The 17150-nt window shown below is 41.5% G+C and overlaps 1 protein-coding gene across 1 annotated transcript in view; it reads left to right on the top strand.

The window, feature by feature from the left end:
• The window catches only part of col5a2a (collagen, type V, alpha 2a), a 129908-nt gene that overhangs the window by 49300 nt on the left and 63458 nt on the right, over positions 1-17150 (top strand). Inside the window, 3 exon segments of the mRNA XM_034186031.1 lie at positions 2107-2160; positions 6403-6495; positions 6946-7017. Of these exon segments, the coding sequence (XP_034041922.1) occupies positions 2107-2160; positions 6403-6495; positions 6946-7017 (219 nt within the window).

Genomic DNA, 17150 nt, shown 5'->3' on the forward strand with positions numbered 1-17150 from the left:
ATTGCACTGATGTGCCTTTGACTGGTAATAAACTAATATCACACCAGAAATGTGCAGTTGATCTTGAAAAAAAATATCTTGTGTAGTGAAAAATCTAGGTGTGCTTTTCTCATATTACAGGTGATCGGCAGTTGTGAGACTAGTTGTATTACTTATGAATGGTCTCTCAAAATTTGTGACATTTGTGTCGTGTTGTGTGATAAAACCACACATTTTAGAGTTTCCTGTTATTGTGACCAGTCCAAGGCACACAAGTGCAATAATCCTGCTGTGTAATCTGATGTTAAGCAGGTAGCCAAGTGGAGTATAAAATAGTCTGCCAATATGTAGACATGGGTTCAAATTGTGCTCATGCTATCGATCTTGGTCCTTGATCAATACACTTAATCCACATGGGCTCAGTCCACCCAGCTGTAAATGGATCCCAGCCCTGGCAGGGGAAGTAACCTATGTCACATTTGCATCGCATACAAGATGAGTCTTTGACTCTCATCCACATGATACTGTGGGAGCTAGAGATAATTACTGGCACCTAAGGTGGCACCTATAGTGCATCCAGAAAATATTTACAGTGCTTCACTTTTTCCACAATTTCTCATGTTACAACCTTGTTCCAAAATGGAGTAAATTCATGTTTTCCCTCAAAATTCTTCTCATTATTTATTTTTTTATTTTTTATTTTTTGCAAATTTATATAACAAAAACCCCAAAAACTAAGAAATCACGCATACATAAGTATTCACACCCTTTGCTCAATACTTTTTTGATGCATCTTTGGCAGCAGTTACAGGCTCAAGTCTTCTTGAATGCGATGCCACAAACTTGGCGCACCTATTATGCCAAAGTGTTCAATCTTTGTCTCATCAGACCAGAGAATTTTGTTTCTTATGGTCTGAGAGTCCTTTAGGTGCCTTTTGGTAAACTCCAGGTGGACTGCCATGTGCCTTTTACTAAGGAGTGGCTTCCGTCTGTCCACTCTACCACACAGGCCTGTTTGGTGGATCACTGCAAAGATGGTTGTCCTTCTGGAAGGTTCTCCTCTCCCCACAGAGGAATGCTGGAACTCTGACAGAGTGACCATCTGGTTCTTGATCAACTCCCTGACGAAGGTCCTTCTCCCCTGATCACTCTGTTTGGATGGGCGGCCAGTTCTACGAATAGTCCTGGTGGATCCAAAATTCTTGCATATATAGATGATGGAGGCCACTGTGCTCATTGGGACCTTCAAAGCAGCACAAATATTTCCATACCCTTCCTCAGAATTGTGCATAGAGACAATCCTGTCTGCAGACAATTCCTTTGACTTCATGCTTGGTTTGTGCTCTGACATGCACTGTCAACTGTGGGACCTTATATCCAAATCATGTCCAATCAACTGAATTTATCCCAGGTAGACTCCAATTAAGCTGTAGAAACATCTCAAGGATGAGTGGAAACAGGATGCACCTGAGCTCAGTTTTGATCTTCATGGCAAAGGTTGTAAATACTTTTATTTTTAATACATTTGCAAAAATCTAAAAAAAAAAAAAAAAAAACTTTTTTTCACATTGTCACTATGGGTTATTGAGGAAAAAAAATGAATTTCATCCATTTTGAAATAAGGCTGTTACGTAACAAAATGTAGAAATACTGAACCGCTGTGAATACTTTCCGGATGCACCCTACATCTTTTTGATATGTCACTTCAGCCGGGTGAATGGATTATCTTGGCAAAGGTAAAGTGCTGACTAACACAGATTTTAACAAGGTTGTGGACAAAATGTGACAGAAATAACCCTTTTGTGTGCATTGAGGAAATCTTTGATTTTTTAATTCAATGCATGGAAAACTGGATCAAAAAACAATTGTGTTGCCTTTATATTTTTGGCTGCAATTTAAACTGCCTGCATTGACACTACATGGCACACAAGGACAGTCACCTCCTCTGTGACATAGAGGAAAAGAGTTTCTGCACAACTGGATAACCCTTCACTTATCTCACAAACTAGCATTTTTAGAACCAAATGAAGTGACATGTACCATATGACGTATGTATTTTATGGTATACAAGTGATGTCATTACTTGTAGATTTGAATGTTCTTTTTTCTTTAATTTTCTTACGACAGGGCCCACCTGGCTCTCCAGGAGATAGAGGACCCCGTGGAAACAAAGGACGGCCTGTATGTATTGATATTCAATAAATCAGAGCTTTAATCTTTTACATTTATTGATTTAGCAGACACTTTTATCCAAAGCAACTTAAGAGTCCAGGACAAACAATCAAGCTCATGTGAAGTAAAAGACATTAGAGAAAGCACTTTGCACTAAGCACTGCTTCTAATTAAAGAGGAGGACTGGTGCAGAAGTAAAGTGGTTAGTGAAGTCATAGAGTTTGGTACACTAGAGTGTTAGAGGGTTAGGAGAGGAGGTGCTCTCAGAAGAGACGAGTCTTCAAGAGGTTCTTGAAGGCAGAGGGATGCAACTGGCAGTTTGTTCCACCACCATGGTGTTCCAACTGAGAATAGTCTGGACTGTGATTGTCTTGTGGGTAACCCTGGCTGTGTCCTAGTATTCCTTTGACCTGTGACCTATGATTGGTATATTGTTTGCTATGCTTTTTATTCTTTTTATTTTTTTTATCTTTTCAACTTTTTTATTATGCTTTTAATCATGTTCTTTGATCTTTTGATTTAATTTGTTTTTTTTGTTTTTTTTTTGCTGAACAAAATAATGTTCCTTTCTATGGGGATATTCCAATGCACGTTTATATGACTTGATATTCGGGTTAGAAAAGGAGTAACCCAGGGGTCATATTCGGGTTTTTAAAAACCGGAATATGAGCATATTTGGGTTTTTGCGGGTAGATTAAAATTAATTAAATTACATGGCAGTGCGCAACTGGGTTATTTCTAATATTCCGGTTATGAAAGGGTTATTGGCTGCATGTAAACGTAGTCACTGTCGTGATTTGGAACTCCATAAGTTCAATAAATTGAATTGAAGCCTGTGCACCTAAAACTGGTGATGTCACTGATAATCCTATGAAGAGTTGAACTTGGAATCAGCTGGTTTAGTGGATGGATGGACAAAAACAAGGACATAGCAGGACTACTACTCACTGAAGAGTTGCCAGATGCTGTTCTTGAACAGTAGTGGTCGAGACTGAGTTGAGTCCTGTATGATTAAGGTCAAGTAAATGGGTGAAGACCCAGTGGTCACTTTGTGAATAAGTATTAATGACTTGAATTTGATTCAGGCTGTTATGGGAAGGGAGAGGAGGTCATCAAGTAGTAGGGTAAAGTGAACTTTTGGCTTGATTGTAAACCTGGCATGCTCCCACTTTCTGGACCATCTGTAGGGGTTTCAGTGCACATGATGGGAATATCACTAAAACAGCGTCATCAGCAGTCAAGACAAGAGATAACCATTGGCTTTTGCCAAGAGCCACTGAGCCCATACTGAGGTAGGGAAGGCCTGATTTCTTTGTTTATTGTAAAGAGCAAAACGGCATGACCGGGAGTAAAGTCATGACACCCAGGTTTCTCACAACCATTATGACCATGATTTCACACTGCAAAAACTGTCCCTTTCAAATAATATGAAATCTAGCCAAATCGTTTTCTATTAAGCAAAAAAAAAAAAAAAAAAATCTGCCAATGGGGTAAGAAAAAATTACATGATTAGAATTCTCAAAACTAGCACAATGTCTAGACCAGTGATTTTCAACCTTTTTTGAGCCGCGGCACCCTTTTTATATTTACAAAATCCTGCGGCACACCACCAACCAAAATAATATTATAATTCTATTACCTCTGGTTTTGCGCAAAACCCAATTATCGCAATAGAAAATCGATACAGAAAACACCGCATTTCGAAAATCCTCAAGCATTTTGCGCTCTGATCTCAAGTAGGGCTGTCACGATTAGGAATTTCTGGAGACGATTAATTGTCAGACAAATAATTGCGATTGACGAATATATTGTCTATTTTTTTTTCTTTTTTCCCTTCTTTATATTCTACTACTGTAGTATAATTACACAATTCTGGAAGAACATTTGGCTTCTGTGAGTGGAGAAACTGGGAATAGTGCAACATTTTTATTTTTATCTTCATTTTACATACAGTCCCAACTTTTTCTGAATTGTGGTTGTTTCTGTTGCATTTCTGAAATTGTTTCTCCTCATCAGTCATGTTTTGTGCTTAAACACTGCATTAAGCCCATATTGAACAAATAAATACCTTTGGAAAGTAACAGCTGTTAAAGTTTAGAGTTCTCACCTGCTTTTTGTGATCTGTGTGTCTGAACATCACCACAGCTTCTTCATGTCAGGGTTTTTTTTTTTTTTTTTTTTGTGGCTCAGTTCATTCATATATTCTCATTTTTTAAATATGTTTTTAAAGATATTTGACCGTTTATTTCATCTCATGATCTCATAAATTCAGCATACGACGCGCACATGTTGTGAACAGGAAGGTAACGGCAGAATCACACCTTTAGAGAAAGTTCAGAGAGAAGTAAAAGCAGCTTCATGTTTTGGTTTTGTTAACATGTTCACTCAGGTTAAAATCCTCTCTCTGCTCCACGCTCGCTGCGCACTGATGGTTCTCAGACTGTAACGTGTCGCGCCTGCATTCAGGAATCTCCCTCACGCACCCCCTCCCTCGCAGTCGCGCGGGCACACACACACACACACACACACACACACACACACACACACACACCGACAGCTCCGCATTTTAGACGGCTTTTGAAGAAGACAGCCACTGTTTTAATCGGCTGTCTTATCCAAACGGAGGCTGCAGCACAATGACGTCAGATTCTGAGTCATTTTATGCTTTGTGGATAAAATAAATAATTCACGGTAATCGCGAATATGAAAAATAATCGTGATTGACAAATATTGTAATAATTGTGACAGCCCTAATCTCATGGTGGTTTTTCCATCGAGTGATTATCCGAGAAATTGTGGATGTGCCTGGACATGCCAGAACATGTCCCGTGAGGCTTCATCACGGCGTTGCTTTGCGCCATGTGGCACCGCCGCGACGCGCGTAACTCCTCCGCACATCTGTCTCAATGTGCCAAAAAAGTGCTGATGTCCACGTCTTTTCACAATTCCTGTGCTAGTCACACGACGTCCCGGATAAAACACAGTGTCCAGTTTGGAAATGAACGGCACATTCCACTGTTACAGGAGTTTTTGTCATGGAAAGAGGAGCAGAGGCTTCACGCGTCGCGGCGGTGCCGCATGGCGCAAAGCAACGCTGTGATGAAGCCTCACGGGACATGTTCTGGCATGTCCAAGCACATCCACAATTTCTCGGATAATCACTCGATGGAAAAACCACCGACAGCTGTCTGAACGCCATCTCAAAGCCGTCCTGTGAGACCAAAATGGAGGTGGTTTTGTCTCGCTCCAGTAGCGAATCCATCATGATGCGCGAAGCCTCCGCTCGGCTTTCCATGACAAAATCTCTTGTTAAAAGTGAAATCTGCTGGACAATTGTTGATGTCCAGCTCTTGTGATAACCAGAGAAATGGCACACGATGGTCACGGATCCAGACAGCCATCCCTTTAGAAATGAAATGGTCGTTCAGCCTGTCGATGGCGGCTTCGGAGCGCGGCGTGCCCCACAGCCGCTGGGGGCCGTCCTTAAAGCGACAGTAACACTCCTTATTCTCTACCAAGCCCGTAATATTTTCACCGAAAGCCAGATAAATTTTTCTAATGGTTTCCAGCTGCCAGTCTCTAACAGTTTCTGAAAAAATTCTGATGTAAAAAAAGCCCAAATCATTCCGCCATTTCCTGGCAATGAAACAACGACGAGGGGGCTGGACCACTCCTCACTCAAAGGCTGCTCACAGGCAAATGACGCAACCGACAGGCATGGAAAAACTCACGCATGCGCATGAGGGTTCAAGCTTGTCTGACGCAATCACACGTAATTCAAATCCATATGGTTTTTGAAAAAAATAATAAGGTCGGATACTTTTCTAATAGACCTCGTACAAAAGCTTTGAAAAGCAGCATGAATTCTTTAATTCTGTTCAAGGGTAACAGACAAGCAGTGAGACTGCGACTGATAAACTGCTCAAAATCATTTGAGGAACACTGTGTTCCCCTCATTTTTTTAGTAGCGTATAATGTACTCAGAAAGCAAAAATGTGAAAGCTTGTCAGATGAATGTGGCCATTTTTGAGGACTTTTCATTCCAGTTGAGGGCAGCATTTTGTGGCTGATTTATTAATACATAACTGATGCCTTTTTCTACCTCATACACTTTTCAGCTATTGGCTGCTAAACAAAATCCAACTTCATCATTCTTTTTAAGCACAATTGTGACACTTAACCAAAATAAAGACCTGAATACAGATTTAAATGTTTTACAAAATAAGTGGTTCCCTTCTGTTTGATATGCAGGGACTTCGAGGTCCTGCAGGTTATGATGGAGAGCCTGGTGTACCGGGTCAGCCTGGAGAACCAGGACCTCCAGGACATCCATCGCACCCAGGAGTGAGTTCAGCTCAGAATTCCATCACGTGCTGCACACACACACATACACACCGGCATGCATGTATCAGCACGCAAAGTAAGAGCAAACACGAGGCAAATAATCTCAGAGGACGTGTTATCTAACCACGTTTTTGCTCACACAACTCAGACAAATGAAGAAATATGAACCAAGCACCACTGCAAACACTGTTATTTTGCACACACATTCATCACATTCATGCACTAAATGAAAAATGTCATCTTTACATTACATACAAAACTGGGTGACTTTTAGGCAGAGTTGATACACAGTGTTTCTCATACCTGTTTGTTTTTTTTGTTTTTTTAACCTATACATCACACTGATGGATGGTCTGCAGGCTCTTTTCATAACCTGCACAACATCCTGAATATTTTCCTTTTGTATTTTAAACAGTTTATTTAATGCTACAGCTCTTTGTTCTCTTTTAGGGTCTGGGATCTCAGATGGCTGGAATGCTTGACCAGAAAACTGGACCTCAGGGCATGTTAACGGGCTCACGGGTAAGATTAATGTCAATGTCAACAGTTTCATCCCCACACCCCCACCCTTATACTTCTCAGCAATAAAGCTCTTTCATGGCTGTTAATCTGGAATGAAAAGTTGCATTTTTGATTGAATTTGATTCAGTAATTAAAGGAATTTCTGTTCAAAGCAGTGACGGGTAACATGGGCAGGCAGCGGTGGCTCCAGAGGTTTTTCTTAGTGTGGCCAATCATTTAGTGGTGGGGCATTAGAAGTGCATTTTTTAAATTACGGTAGGAGAAATACCAGTTGATTACAATGCAAAATGCAAAACATAAAAAAGTAAATGGAGAGTTATCCGGTTGTTAAGCGCTGACGTAACGCATCACATGATAAATCTGTTTCCGGGTCCAAAGACCTCCAAGTTTAACCTCTGTTAACCGCATTCGTCTGGTTCTATGGTCAGAACACTTAAAGCAGACCTGCAGTGAAATAAATGTGGTCAGATCTCAGAAAGAAATAGCTGATATGTATTTATAAGACCCTTATGAATGCAGTAAAGTAAATCTGTAAGCCCAAATTTGTAATTCAGCGGAGAAATCTTCATTTAAAAATGACAAATTTGCAGCTAAAATTTAGCCCTCTGTGAAAACAGTTTGTACATCCGGGTCATTTCCATGACATCGGGGAGAAGACGACGCGCTTGCGCCTTCAGTCCGATCAAAAAAAAAAAAAAAAGCCTTCAGTCCGATCCCGCATTGAAATTGATTTTATCTGTTAGTAATGTTACTGTTATAGACATCCGAATTTCAACATCCAAAAGTAAGCTGCAATGAATGCAAGATACAGCTCTGCATGCTCAGATCAGCGGTGACATCGACAGCGGGCTACGTTCTTCTCCGTTCTTCTGTTTTGATGCGGAGCGGCCAGTAACACCTGTTGCCCGCAAGGACAGACTTCTTGCGGCAAAATCCGCAGCGCCGCACGGTCTCGGTAATCGGAGCTGCAAAGCTCCGTGGCCGCTGAGAGAGGTTTATATATTTTTAATGACTTGAATTCTTTGCAGGTCCCGCATCCGTACCCCGCGACGGTAACACCGGAGGCTAAAGACAGTACATTTTCAATGCGACACCATTCAATCACATGGGCATATGGAAAAAGTCCCCAAAAATCATTTTCAAGCAACAATAAAAGAAATGTATACTCACCAAATGTACCGCAAGACAGCGGAGGTCGGTCTTGACGTCCTGAGCGATTTCTCTCACCAGGCGCTGGAAGGGCAGCTTGCGGATCAGCAGCTCGGTGCTCGAGGACCACAATGTAAATAAGCATCCGTATTGGAAGCGTTCTTGTGTCATCCTCGGCAGTATTTTTATGTATTGTTATATAATTTTATTGCCGAATAAAATAAAATAAAATTCTGGGAGCAGTGGATTTCTGTTAGCGGCGGATCTCTCACAGTGCCACAGTGCCGTGAGGCTTCTTCACGCCGACGTTGAAACTTCTGCAATTGTTCGCCAAATGCATGAAGTGTAATCACAGCGGCCACCGTGTTGTAATCCAGAATGGCCACGGGACACAAAATGACATGACCGATACGTCACATGAAAACCCTCTATATGACAATAAAAACGTGCTTTTGTAAGAGATGCAAACTGACGTAAATCCACAAATTACAGTTGGCGCGCGCAATGCATGCTGGGATAGTGTCTTCTGTCTGACGTCTCAGCAGCATCCTGGATGTGCTGACAGTTTTGCGGAGGGCTAAATTTTAGCTGTAAATTTGTCATTTTTAAACTAAGATTTCTCCGTTGAATGACAGATCTGCAGATCTGGGCTTGCAGATTTACTTTACTACATTCAGAAGGATCTTATGTGTAAATATAAGTCATTTTTTGGTCCAAAGATCTGACTACATTTATTTCAATGCAGGTCTACTGTAATAAAACTTTTTTCTTTTACTTTACATATTTTATTATGCACAGGTAAAATATACATGTCTGTTTGTTAATAAAAAAATATTTATTACAATAAAGAGGACGTTAAAGTGCAAACTTCACTTTCTCCCCGAACGACATGAACAAGAAGCAGCTCGCAGCAACTCCCATTGAAAATAATGGAGAAACAACCTGAGCGCCTGACATTTTTACATAAAACAAATGCAGTAACAATGTCTAAAAACCCAGTTAATATATCCAGGAGAGTTTTAGGCACAATATACAAGGGTGATTCTTTAACTACGGGCACTATTGGCCTTGTAAATGTAATTTCCACCACACCATTGCCTTACAATATAAAGCGCCTTGGGGCAACTGTTTGTTGTGATTTGGCGCTATATACATGTGCTCTGATGTCACTGTTTATCTCCATAGAAACTACCCAAACAATCTTTCATACAAACTGTTTAAAGGGACATTACAGTGTTGTGGTGGAAATTACGGCAATAGTGTAGGACAACTACATTAAAAAAAAAAAAAAAATCACAACAGTTGTATGACATTGAATACCCCAATTATGTTTTGATTATTTTACTGATATTTTATTCAGAGATATTTTACAACATTAGAAAAAAACGTTTCTTTACCATTCATTTTTATCATTGAAGATCAAAAGTCTGAGTGTGGGACAAGCACAAAACGGCAATATTTGCATATAATGATGCTGAAAAAAGATGAAAAAGTCATCATAGACTACTAGAATAAATTTCTTAACACACTTTCATTGTAAAGATAACTATAAAAGTGTGAAATTTCCCCTTTTTTCTGTTTTTCATATAATATGATCAAAGGACATAATAAGTGCGCGTAGTCTAAGAATCACCCACAAAGAGTTTTATGTTGCGATGTTAATGCTGTTGTCCGTGTGCAGCGGTTTAAGTGAAGCCTGATCAGATCGTCTCAGTGCAGTTCTCAATGTTAATGACAGCGCGCCTTTTTTGTTTGAAGTCGGAAGTTGAAATTCACATGATGCGTTACATCACACTTAACAACCGGATTGTCATCATCTTTGAAGTACTCTTGTTCAGTACTCTGCTGAAGAAAGCTAAAGAAATGAAAACATTAAACCCAGTGATATCATTTAAATATTTACTTATTTCCTTTCAGACAAAAGTAGCATTTGCATCATCACACACACAAATGCCCAGTTCTCTGAACACAATATGGGCATGGCTGCTTTGAGTGACAGCTCATGTGGTGATGCTTTCTTCTTCTTCTTCTTTGCTGGCAGCAGTTGCTGTGAATGACCTGTACATTTCCTTTTCTGAGCATTGTATTACAAATATCTGCAGTAATATAACTTGTTGTGTGGTTAATTCTTCCGAACAGATCATTTAAGACCTGTGGGATGTAACTTTGAATACTAACGTGTTAGCATTTTTAGTAGCTTCATGACATTGGGTTGATTTAATCCATAATTACCGGAGAAATATGCAAGTTAGTTTACAATTTTCACATCAAAGCAAAACCACTATGAGACCCACCATTCAACCCTCCCAAAATTATGATGGAATAGACATCCAAACTAAGGTTAACCCATTAGCTAGGCCTCTTTGTGTTCTGGTTTTGTTGTATACACACACACACACACACACACACACACACACACACACACACACACACACACACACACACACACACACATATACTTTATGTTAGGTACTGTGGAAATTACAATATCTGAAAGAAGGAGAATTTCCCATTTTGACAATGCATCGGCATGCCACTTTTATCTTTTTACACACAATTCACAGACTTTTTATAACAGTTCGGGTCCACCCATTAACCACACAGGAGTTCTGCCAGGATAAGACCCACAGGGGGCCGAGACAGCTTGTCATATGCATAGCAGGAATACACATGGCCAATTACCCACGCAGGGGCAGAGGCAGGAAACATCAAATACTATGTCCCCTCTGTGGACCAGTCCACCAGGTGCTTGGGTGCTTTCCCCTTTGGGGCCTCGTTGAGGGGCGCATAATTGCGGAGGCCTCGACAATGAAGTGATGGAAGTTGACATTTCCCAAAAACTTCTGCATGGCCTGACTGGCCATGGAAAGGTTAGGACCGCATACACCTTAGATGAGAGTGGCACAGCCCCATCCTTGGTGACTCTGTGTCCCTTAAGGTCAATGGAGGTTAAACTAAACTGACACTTAGCTGGATTGATGATCAGCCCATGTAAGCTGAGACGTTCAAACAGTATCCGCAAATGGGACAAATGTTCCGTTTGGGGGGAACTGGGCACAAGGATGTCATCCAGCTATACAAACAGGAAGGGCAGCTCATGTAGCATAGAATACATAAGGTGCTAGAAGGACTGGGCGGAATTCTTAAGGCTAAACAGCATCCTCAGGAACTCAAACAGTCCAAAATGGGTTATCACAGCTGTTTTGGGGCTGTCCAGCGGGTGGGTTGGCACTTGTGAATACCACAAACAAGATCCACCTTTGGGGAGATGACCGTACCCCCCAGGTGTGCTGAAAAATCCTGGATGTGGGGTACTGGTTAGTGGTCTGGTGTTGTGTCATTGTTAAGTCGGTGGTAATCACTGCAAGGGCACCACACGCTGCCAAGCTTGGGAACCATCTATAGGGGCAAAGCCCATGGGCTGTTGAAGTGACAGATAATGCCGAGGCGTTCCATGTTGTCGCACTCAACTCAGCTTGGCCGGGTCAAGACACCTTACCCGGGAGTACACAGACGGGCCCGTGGTAGCGATATGGTGCTCTACTCCGTGCTTGGCAATGGAGGATGAAAAGGTTGGCTGCGTGATGGCCCTGAGCAGGTGATGAAACATGTCAGCCTGCGACAGCACGCTGGACAGTGTGATATAGTCCACGCCACTGAGAGTGTAGCCAAACTAAAGGTGGTGGTGTCAATCAAGTGCCAGTGTGATATCCACCAATAGTGCGTAAGCACACAGAAAATCTGCACCCAGGAGAGAGAGGGACAGCGACTTTAGCCGTGATGAAAACGCTGACCTCAGAGCATCAGAAAGTTCAAATGTCTTTAAAAGGTGAGCCTTGAGAGCTGTGTATTTATTCCTTGCAGGGAGATTTTGCAGGAGATTAACCAGCCTTGTCGATGTGGAACTACTGAGGGCAGACACAACATAATTGTACTTTGTGTCATCTGTGGTGATCTCCCGCAGTGCAAGCTGCTCCTTTGGTTGCGTGAACCAAGCCAAAGCCGAAGACTCACAAAACTCGGGCAGCTTCAAAGACACAGCATTCATCATCATGATTGCATCAAAATGTCCTTCAAAAACATTCAAAAGACAGATGTCGGGGTCACCAGTGTTGAAATTGCCATAGCTGAAAGAAGGAAAAACAATTTCCCATTTTGACAATGCATCGGCATGCCACTTTATTTCTCTTTTTCACACAATTCACAGATTTTTATAACAGCTCAGCCTCGCACAGTAACCTCACAGGAAACGCACCACAGAGGGCTGAGACAGATTGTCATATGCACAGCAGGAATACACATTAGCAATTACCCATGCAGGGGCAGAGACAGGAAACATCAATATCCAAGGCAGCTTGTTAAATGCATAGAAGGAATACACACTGCCAATTACTCACACAGGGGATGAGACAGGAAACATCAATATGCACATCTCAGCGTGTTAACACCTGCAGAACATGGACACACTCTAACCATCAGTGGCAACACTTTGGTATGTGTTTCACACATCTGGGTATTACCACATACCAAACAGGAAACACTTATTATGGTGAATTATGTCCACAATGTCCATTACGTGTTGAATGTCCACCACAGTACTTTATATATAGGATTTGATACCACAGATAAAATAATTCAGACATATCATACACAGCAAATGGAACTAACAATAACTGTTGTTGCTTAAACATCAGAACAATTACTTATCTGACAGTAATATCTGAAAACCTAGAAGCAGAACAATAAACAACATGCACAGTTAGCAATAAACAGCACTTTAGTGAAAGAGGCTGCTGTCCTTTAGGCAGTGCTACTGTCCTTCAATCTCTAAAAGTGTGACAATCTTACTCCCATTTCTTCTGGAGAGCACTGTCTGACATGGACACCATAAATTTGTAATTATGTTAACATACCAAAAATAAATAAACAAAATGCATTGTGCCTAATGTCAGTGATCCCAGGGCAGTTTACAAACAATATCTCATGGATGCTTTGGAAACTGGAGGTACTATGTGACTGGGCCAGTTTCAGAATGAATGACAAACTGAGGCTTTAAAAACAGGAAATATCAGTTAAGCAAGCTACTGAAATTCTAAGGGGACTACACCCCAATTAAGCCCTGTCAATAGGGTGGCCTTGACAAATAAGAGCACCCCCAGAGGAAGTAAATATGAACACAGGTTGTCTTAGTTTTGTTTTGTAACCATGGTTACAAACAGATTCAAATGAGAAATAGCATGCTGTCCAAGTATAAAGTCTGAAAAGGCTTCCAAAGAGCTGTGCTGGTGATTCTTTTTGATTGTTTTTGAAAAATGTTTTTCATTGCCACCACATCTTCACTGTATATGATGGAATAATTTTAATTATGAATATTAAGAACCATTGAGGATAAAAGTCGTAGTTTGTTGCAAGGAAATCAGTCATCATTCAGAGTTTTTTTTTTTTTTTTTTTGGAGTTTATAATCATAGAACAAATCAAATGTCAGATAATGTGATTGTTTGGAAAATTAGTATTTGGTTGCTTTTCTACATCATCTTTCTCTTTGGATGTTTGATATTTTTTTTTCCTTGTGCTTTGTTTTATTTATTTTGTTACTGTTGATATGGCCAGAGCAGATGGTCACTCCTCTGAGTCCGGTCTGCTTGAGGTTATTTTCTATAATCAAAAAAATGCCAGAGGGAGTTCTTCGTTACCACTGTTGCCAAAGTGCTTACTCAGGCAGTGGGTAAGGTTTGACCTTACCGTTGCAAATTATCTTGAGATGATTTATCTTGTAACTTAGTGCTGTATAAATAAATTGAATGGATTCGATTTGAATAGGGGAGGTAGCATTGATCAGTAATGCAGTTCATAAATAATATCTCACGGATGCTTTGGAAGCTGGAGATACTATGGTTATTAAAGGTACACCAACGAGAGAAACACATTGTGGTGCTATGTTCCACATGGCACAATGCTAAAGGCAGTCACATCTGACACAGTTGTTTTTTTTATGCAAAATGCCCACATCATGTATAAATACTGATTGTCATTGTATGCATTCATTGGCATTTGTCAGGCGCAGTAATGGTGTGCCACTTTCAAGTGGAAGCAGAAATGATTCCATCATAGACCAGTAAATGCCTAGTCTTAAGTCGAGGGCAGTGTATTTGCGGTATTCAAACAGTGCAATATTGAGACACACTTTATATAAGTTTTCCCAATATATGTGCAAACAGATCATGAGTGTTTACTTTTGTGTAATGGTTGTTTTCAGTTTATTTTCATTCAGTGTACAGGTGCTGCCTGAATCCACAGCAGGAAGTAGTTGTACTCCATCGCTTCAAGTGGGTAACATATGGCAAGTCAGAGTGGTTGATAGATAATATATCCCACTCCTTTCCACCATGTGCCATATTTTGTGCTCAAATTACAGGCAATGTAAATAGTAACATAGTGGTGGCCATACCCCAAATGGACTTGAGGTATGCATTGTAGACCATGCACTATATAGTAGACAGTTCATTCATAATGGTGATGCTGAGCTCTGTGGAGTCATGTTGAAGTGACAGTCAGAGTTTCTAAAAATGAATGTTGACCTTTTTCAAACACAAAGCATATTTTGAGTTCATTGCTTGCCTGAAGCCTTGGTTGAAGCAATGAGCATTGATATTGAAATGAGGCATTAATATTTATCAGCAGGTTTCTTTGGGAAAACTACATTTTAATTACTTGAACACATAAATGTGTCATTCTGGCAGGAATTTCAGCTACTATGCCATATTACAGAGAGACAACACACACATACACACACTGTTACGCCCGGGCCTAAGGGTAACCCATGGCATAACACAAGAGTGACTCCCCCTCCTTCCAGCCCCAAGGATGACCAACCACAAGGTCTGCTGTCCAAAATATAACAAAGGCCAAAATAATAAACAAAACAAAATTCCAAAACCTCTGCACTTACCTAGTGCTCAAATAAAACAACCAAAGTACTAGTCTTACATAAACTCCTAAGGAAAAAACAGGAGAAAACATTGTCAAAATAAAATGGCTTCTCACCCCTACAAACAAAAGAGTTGGACTGCTTTACAGAAACAGTTACAAAATTTACAAAAGTAGACCAAAAAAAAAACAAAAAAAAACAAGCATCCTCAGACACACATCAGTTGGTAGCAGGAAGAAGATGAAACCCTGAGTCTTGGTTTCACCCTTCCTTATAAAACTGGAGCCATCATTGTTGGACCAATCACCCGGTGCCGTCTGTACAAGCTCATCTGAAACAAAAGAAACTCACAGCACATAAAATACACAGCGCCTCACCCAGGTGGGGAAGGTAAACACACCTACACACCACAAAAATACTGAATATGACCTTAAGGTCATAACACACACACTCATCTTCAACCGCTTATACAAGATCATGTCACGGGAGCCTATCCCAGCAGCCATAGGGCATGAGGCAGGGTACAACCTGGACAGGATGCCAGTCTATCACAGGGACACATATAGATAAACAAACACATGCACGCCTACTGACGATTTAAAGTTTCCAATCCACCTAAGCTGCATGTCTTTAGCCTAGTTTACACATAGACAGTTTTGTGGGCGGGCAGTACGTAGACCGAAGTTCGCGGTAGTTCCGGCTGTTTTCGTGGTGGAAAGGGGCGGAGCATTTCGCCGGCATTTTGGCCGCCGTACAATCCGCAAATACGCGGATAAAACGCCGTTAAATCCGCCGAATAAAGCGCGTTTTGATGCCGTAGCATCCGGCACACGTCAGGCAACAGGGGTTAATACCCAGTTCTATCCTTTACAATCGCAGGTTAAGACGCACGTGAGAATGGCGGTGTTCTGCTGCCGCCGATAATGCCCTGTGTACCGCTGGATTTATCCAGGCAAATCCTGCGTTACTCCAGGAACTTTTGCATATAGGCACCGCCCCCAGAGTATAATAGGCTGAAGCAGCAGGAATACATGCCTCTGTCACTGCAGGGGGAGGGAGATCATCCTCAGCCTTTTCTTCTCCTTCCTTTCCCCCTCCTCAACGTGTTGCTCCGTCTCCACCACAGGGCTACCCTCTGCTTCTGAACCAGACCTCTTGGTAAGTCCTTGCCGCTGCCAATTTTCTTTTAGGAGGCATACTGGAGCTTCTCTAAAAATATCGAGCTGGACGCGAGTGAGAGGCCTGCATGCAGCGCGCTAGCATTTTTATACTGACCGCCGCCTATCGGCCATTTGGAACACCGTTAACCGGGAGGTGGCGTTTAGAAGGGCGTACTGTCAGCTAGCGCCGCCATTTTGTCTGCCTCTGTCGCCAGTTAAAATGCCCTTGAGGACGCCGATGTGGGCTTTATCGCCGTTTTACATGCCGTTGATTAGGGATACAACGCCGGCTGCCAATTACGGCGGTGTAAACTGTGGCACTACAGGAAGGGGCAGGATGAAACAGTGATTAAAAAGTATCAAACGCCGTTGTTCGCGTTGTCTCTGTCGTCACGCGAATTCTCCGGGAGCGCTCCCGGAATTATTCGACATGTTGAATCATTTTTTCGACGATCCCCGGTAAAGCCGGAACTAAGCCACGCCCCCTAGTGCCAGCGTTAACAACGGCGTGTGATCCTTAAGATGGCCAAAAACTCTTCCGGGACTTTTCTGGGAGCTCTTACCGTCTATGTGTAAACAGGGCTTTTAGATGTGGGAGGAAGCCGGAGCACCCGGCTCACAAAACTCATGCAAACACAGGGAGACCATGCAAACTCCACACAGAAAGGCCACAGCGGGGAAACGATCCCATAACCTTCTCAGTGTGCACAAAAGTGCTAACCACTAAGTCACCGTGCTTCTGCTGCCAATAACAAAGGAGTAGTAATTCTAACTTATTACCTTTCCGGTAACCAAATTAGAATTCATTCCTTTACAAAAAAAAATTAAAAAATACTACTTGGAAGTTGTTTATTGTATTTCATATTTTAAGCTCTTGAATATTCTGTGATATTTT

This window comes from Thalassophryne amazonica, chromosome 14 (assembly GCF_902500255.1).
Source record: "Thalassophryne amazonica chromosome 14, fThaAma1.1, whole genome shotgun sequence".
NCBI classification, from domain to species: Eukaryota; Metazoa; Chordata; class Actinopteri; order Batrachoidiformes; family Batrachoididae; genus Thalassophryne; species Thalassophryne amazonica.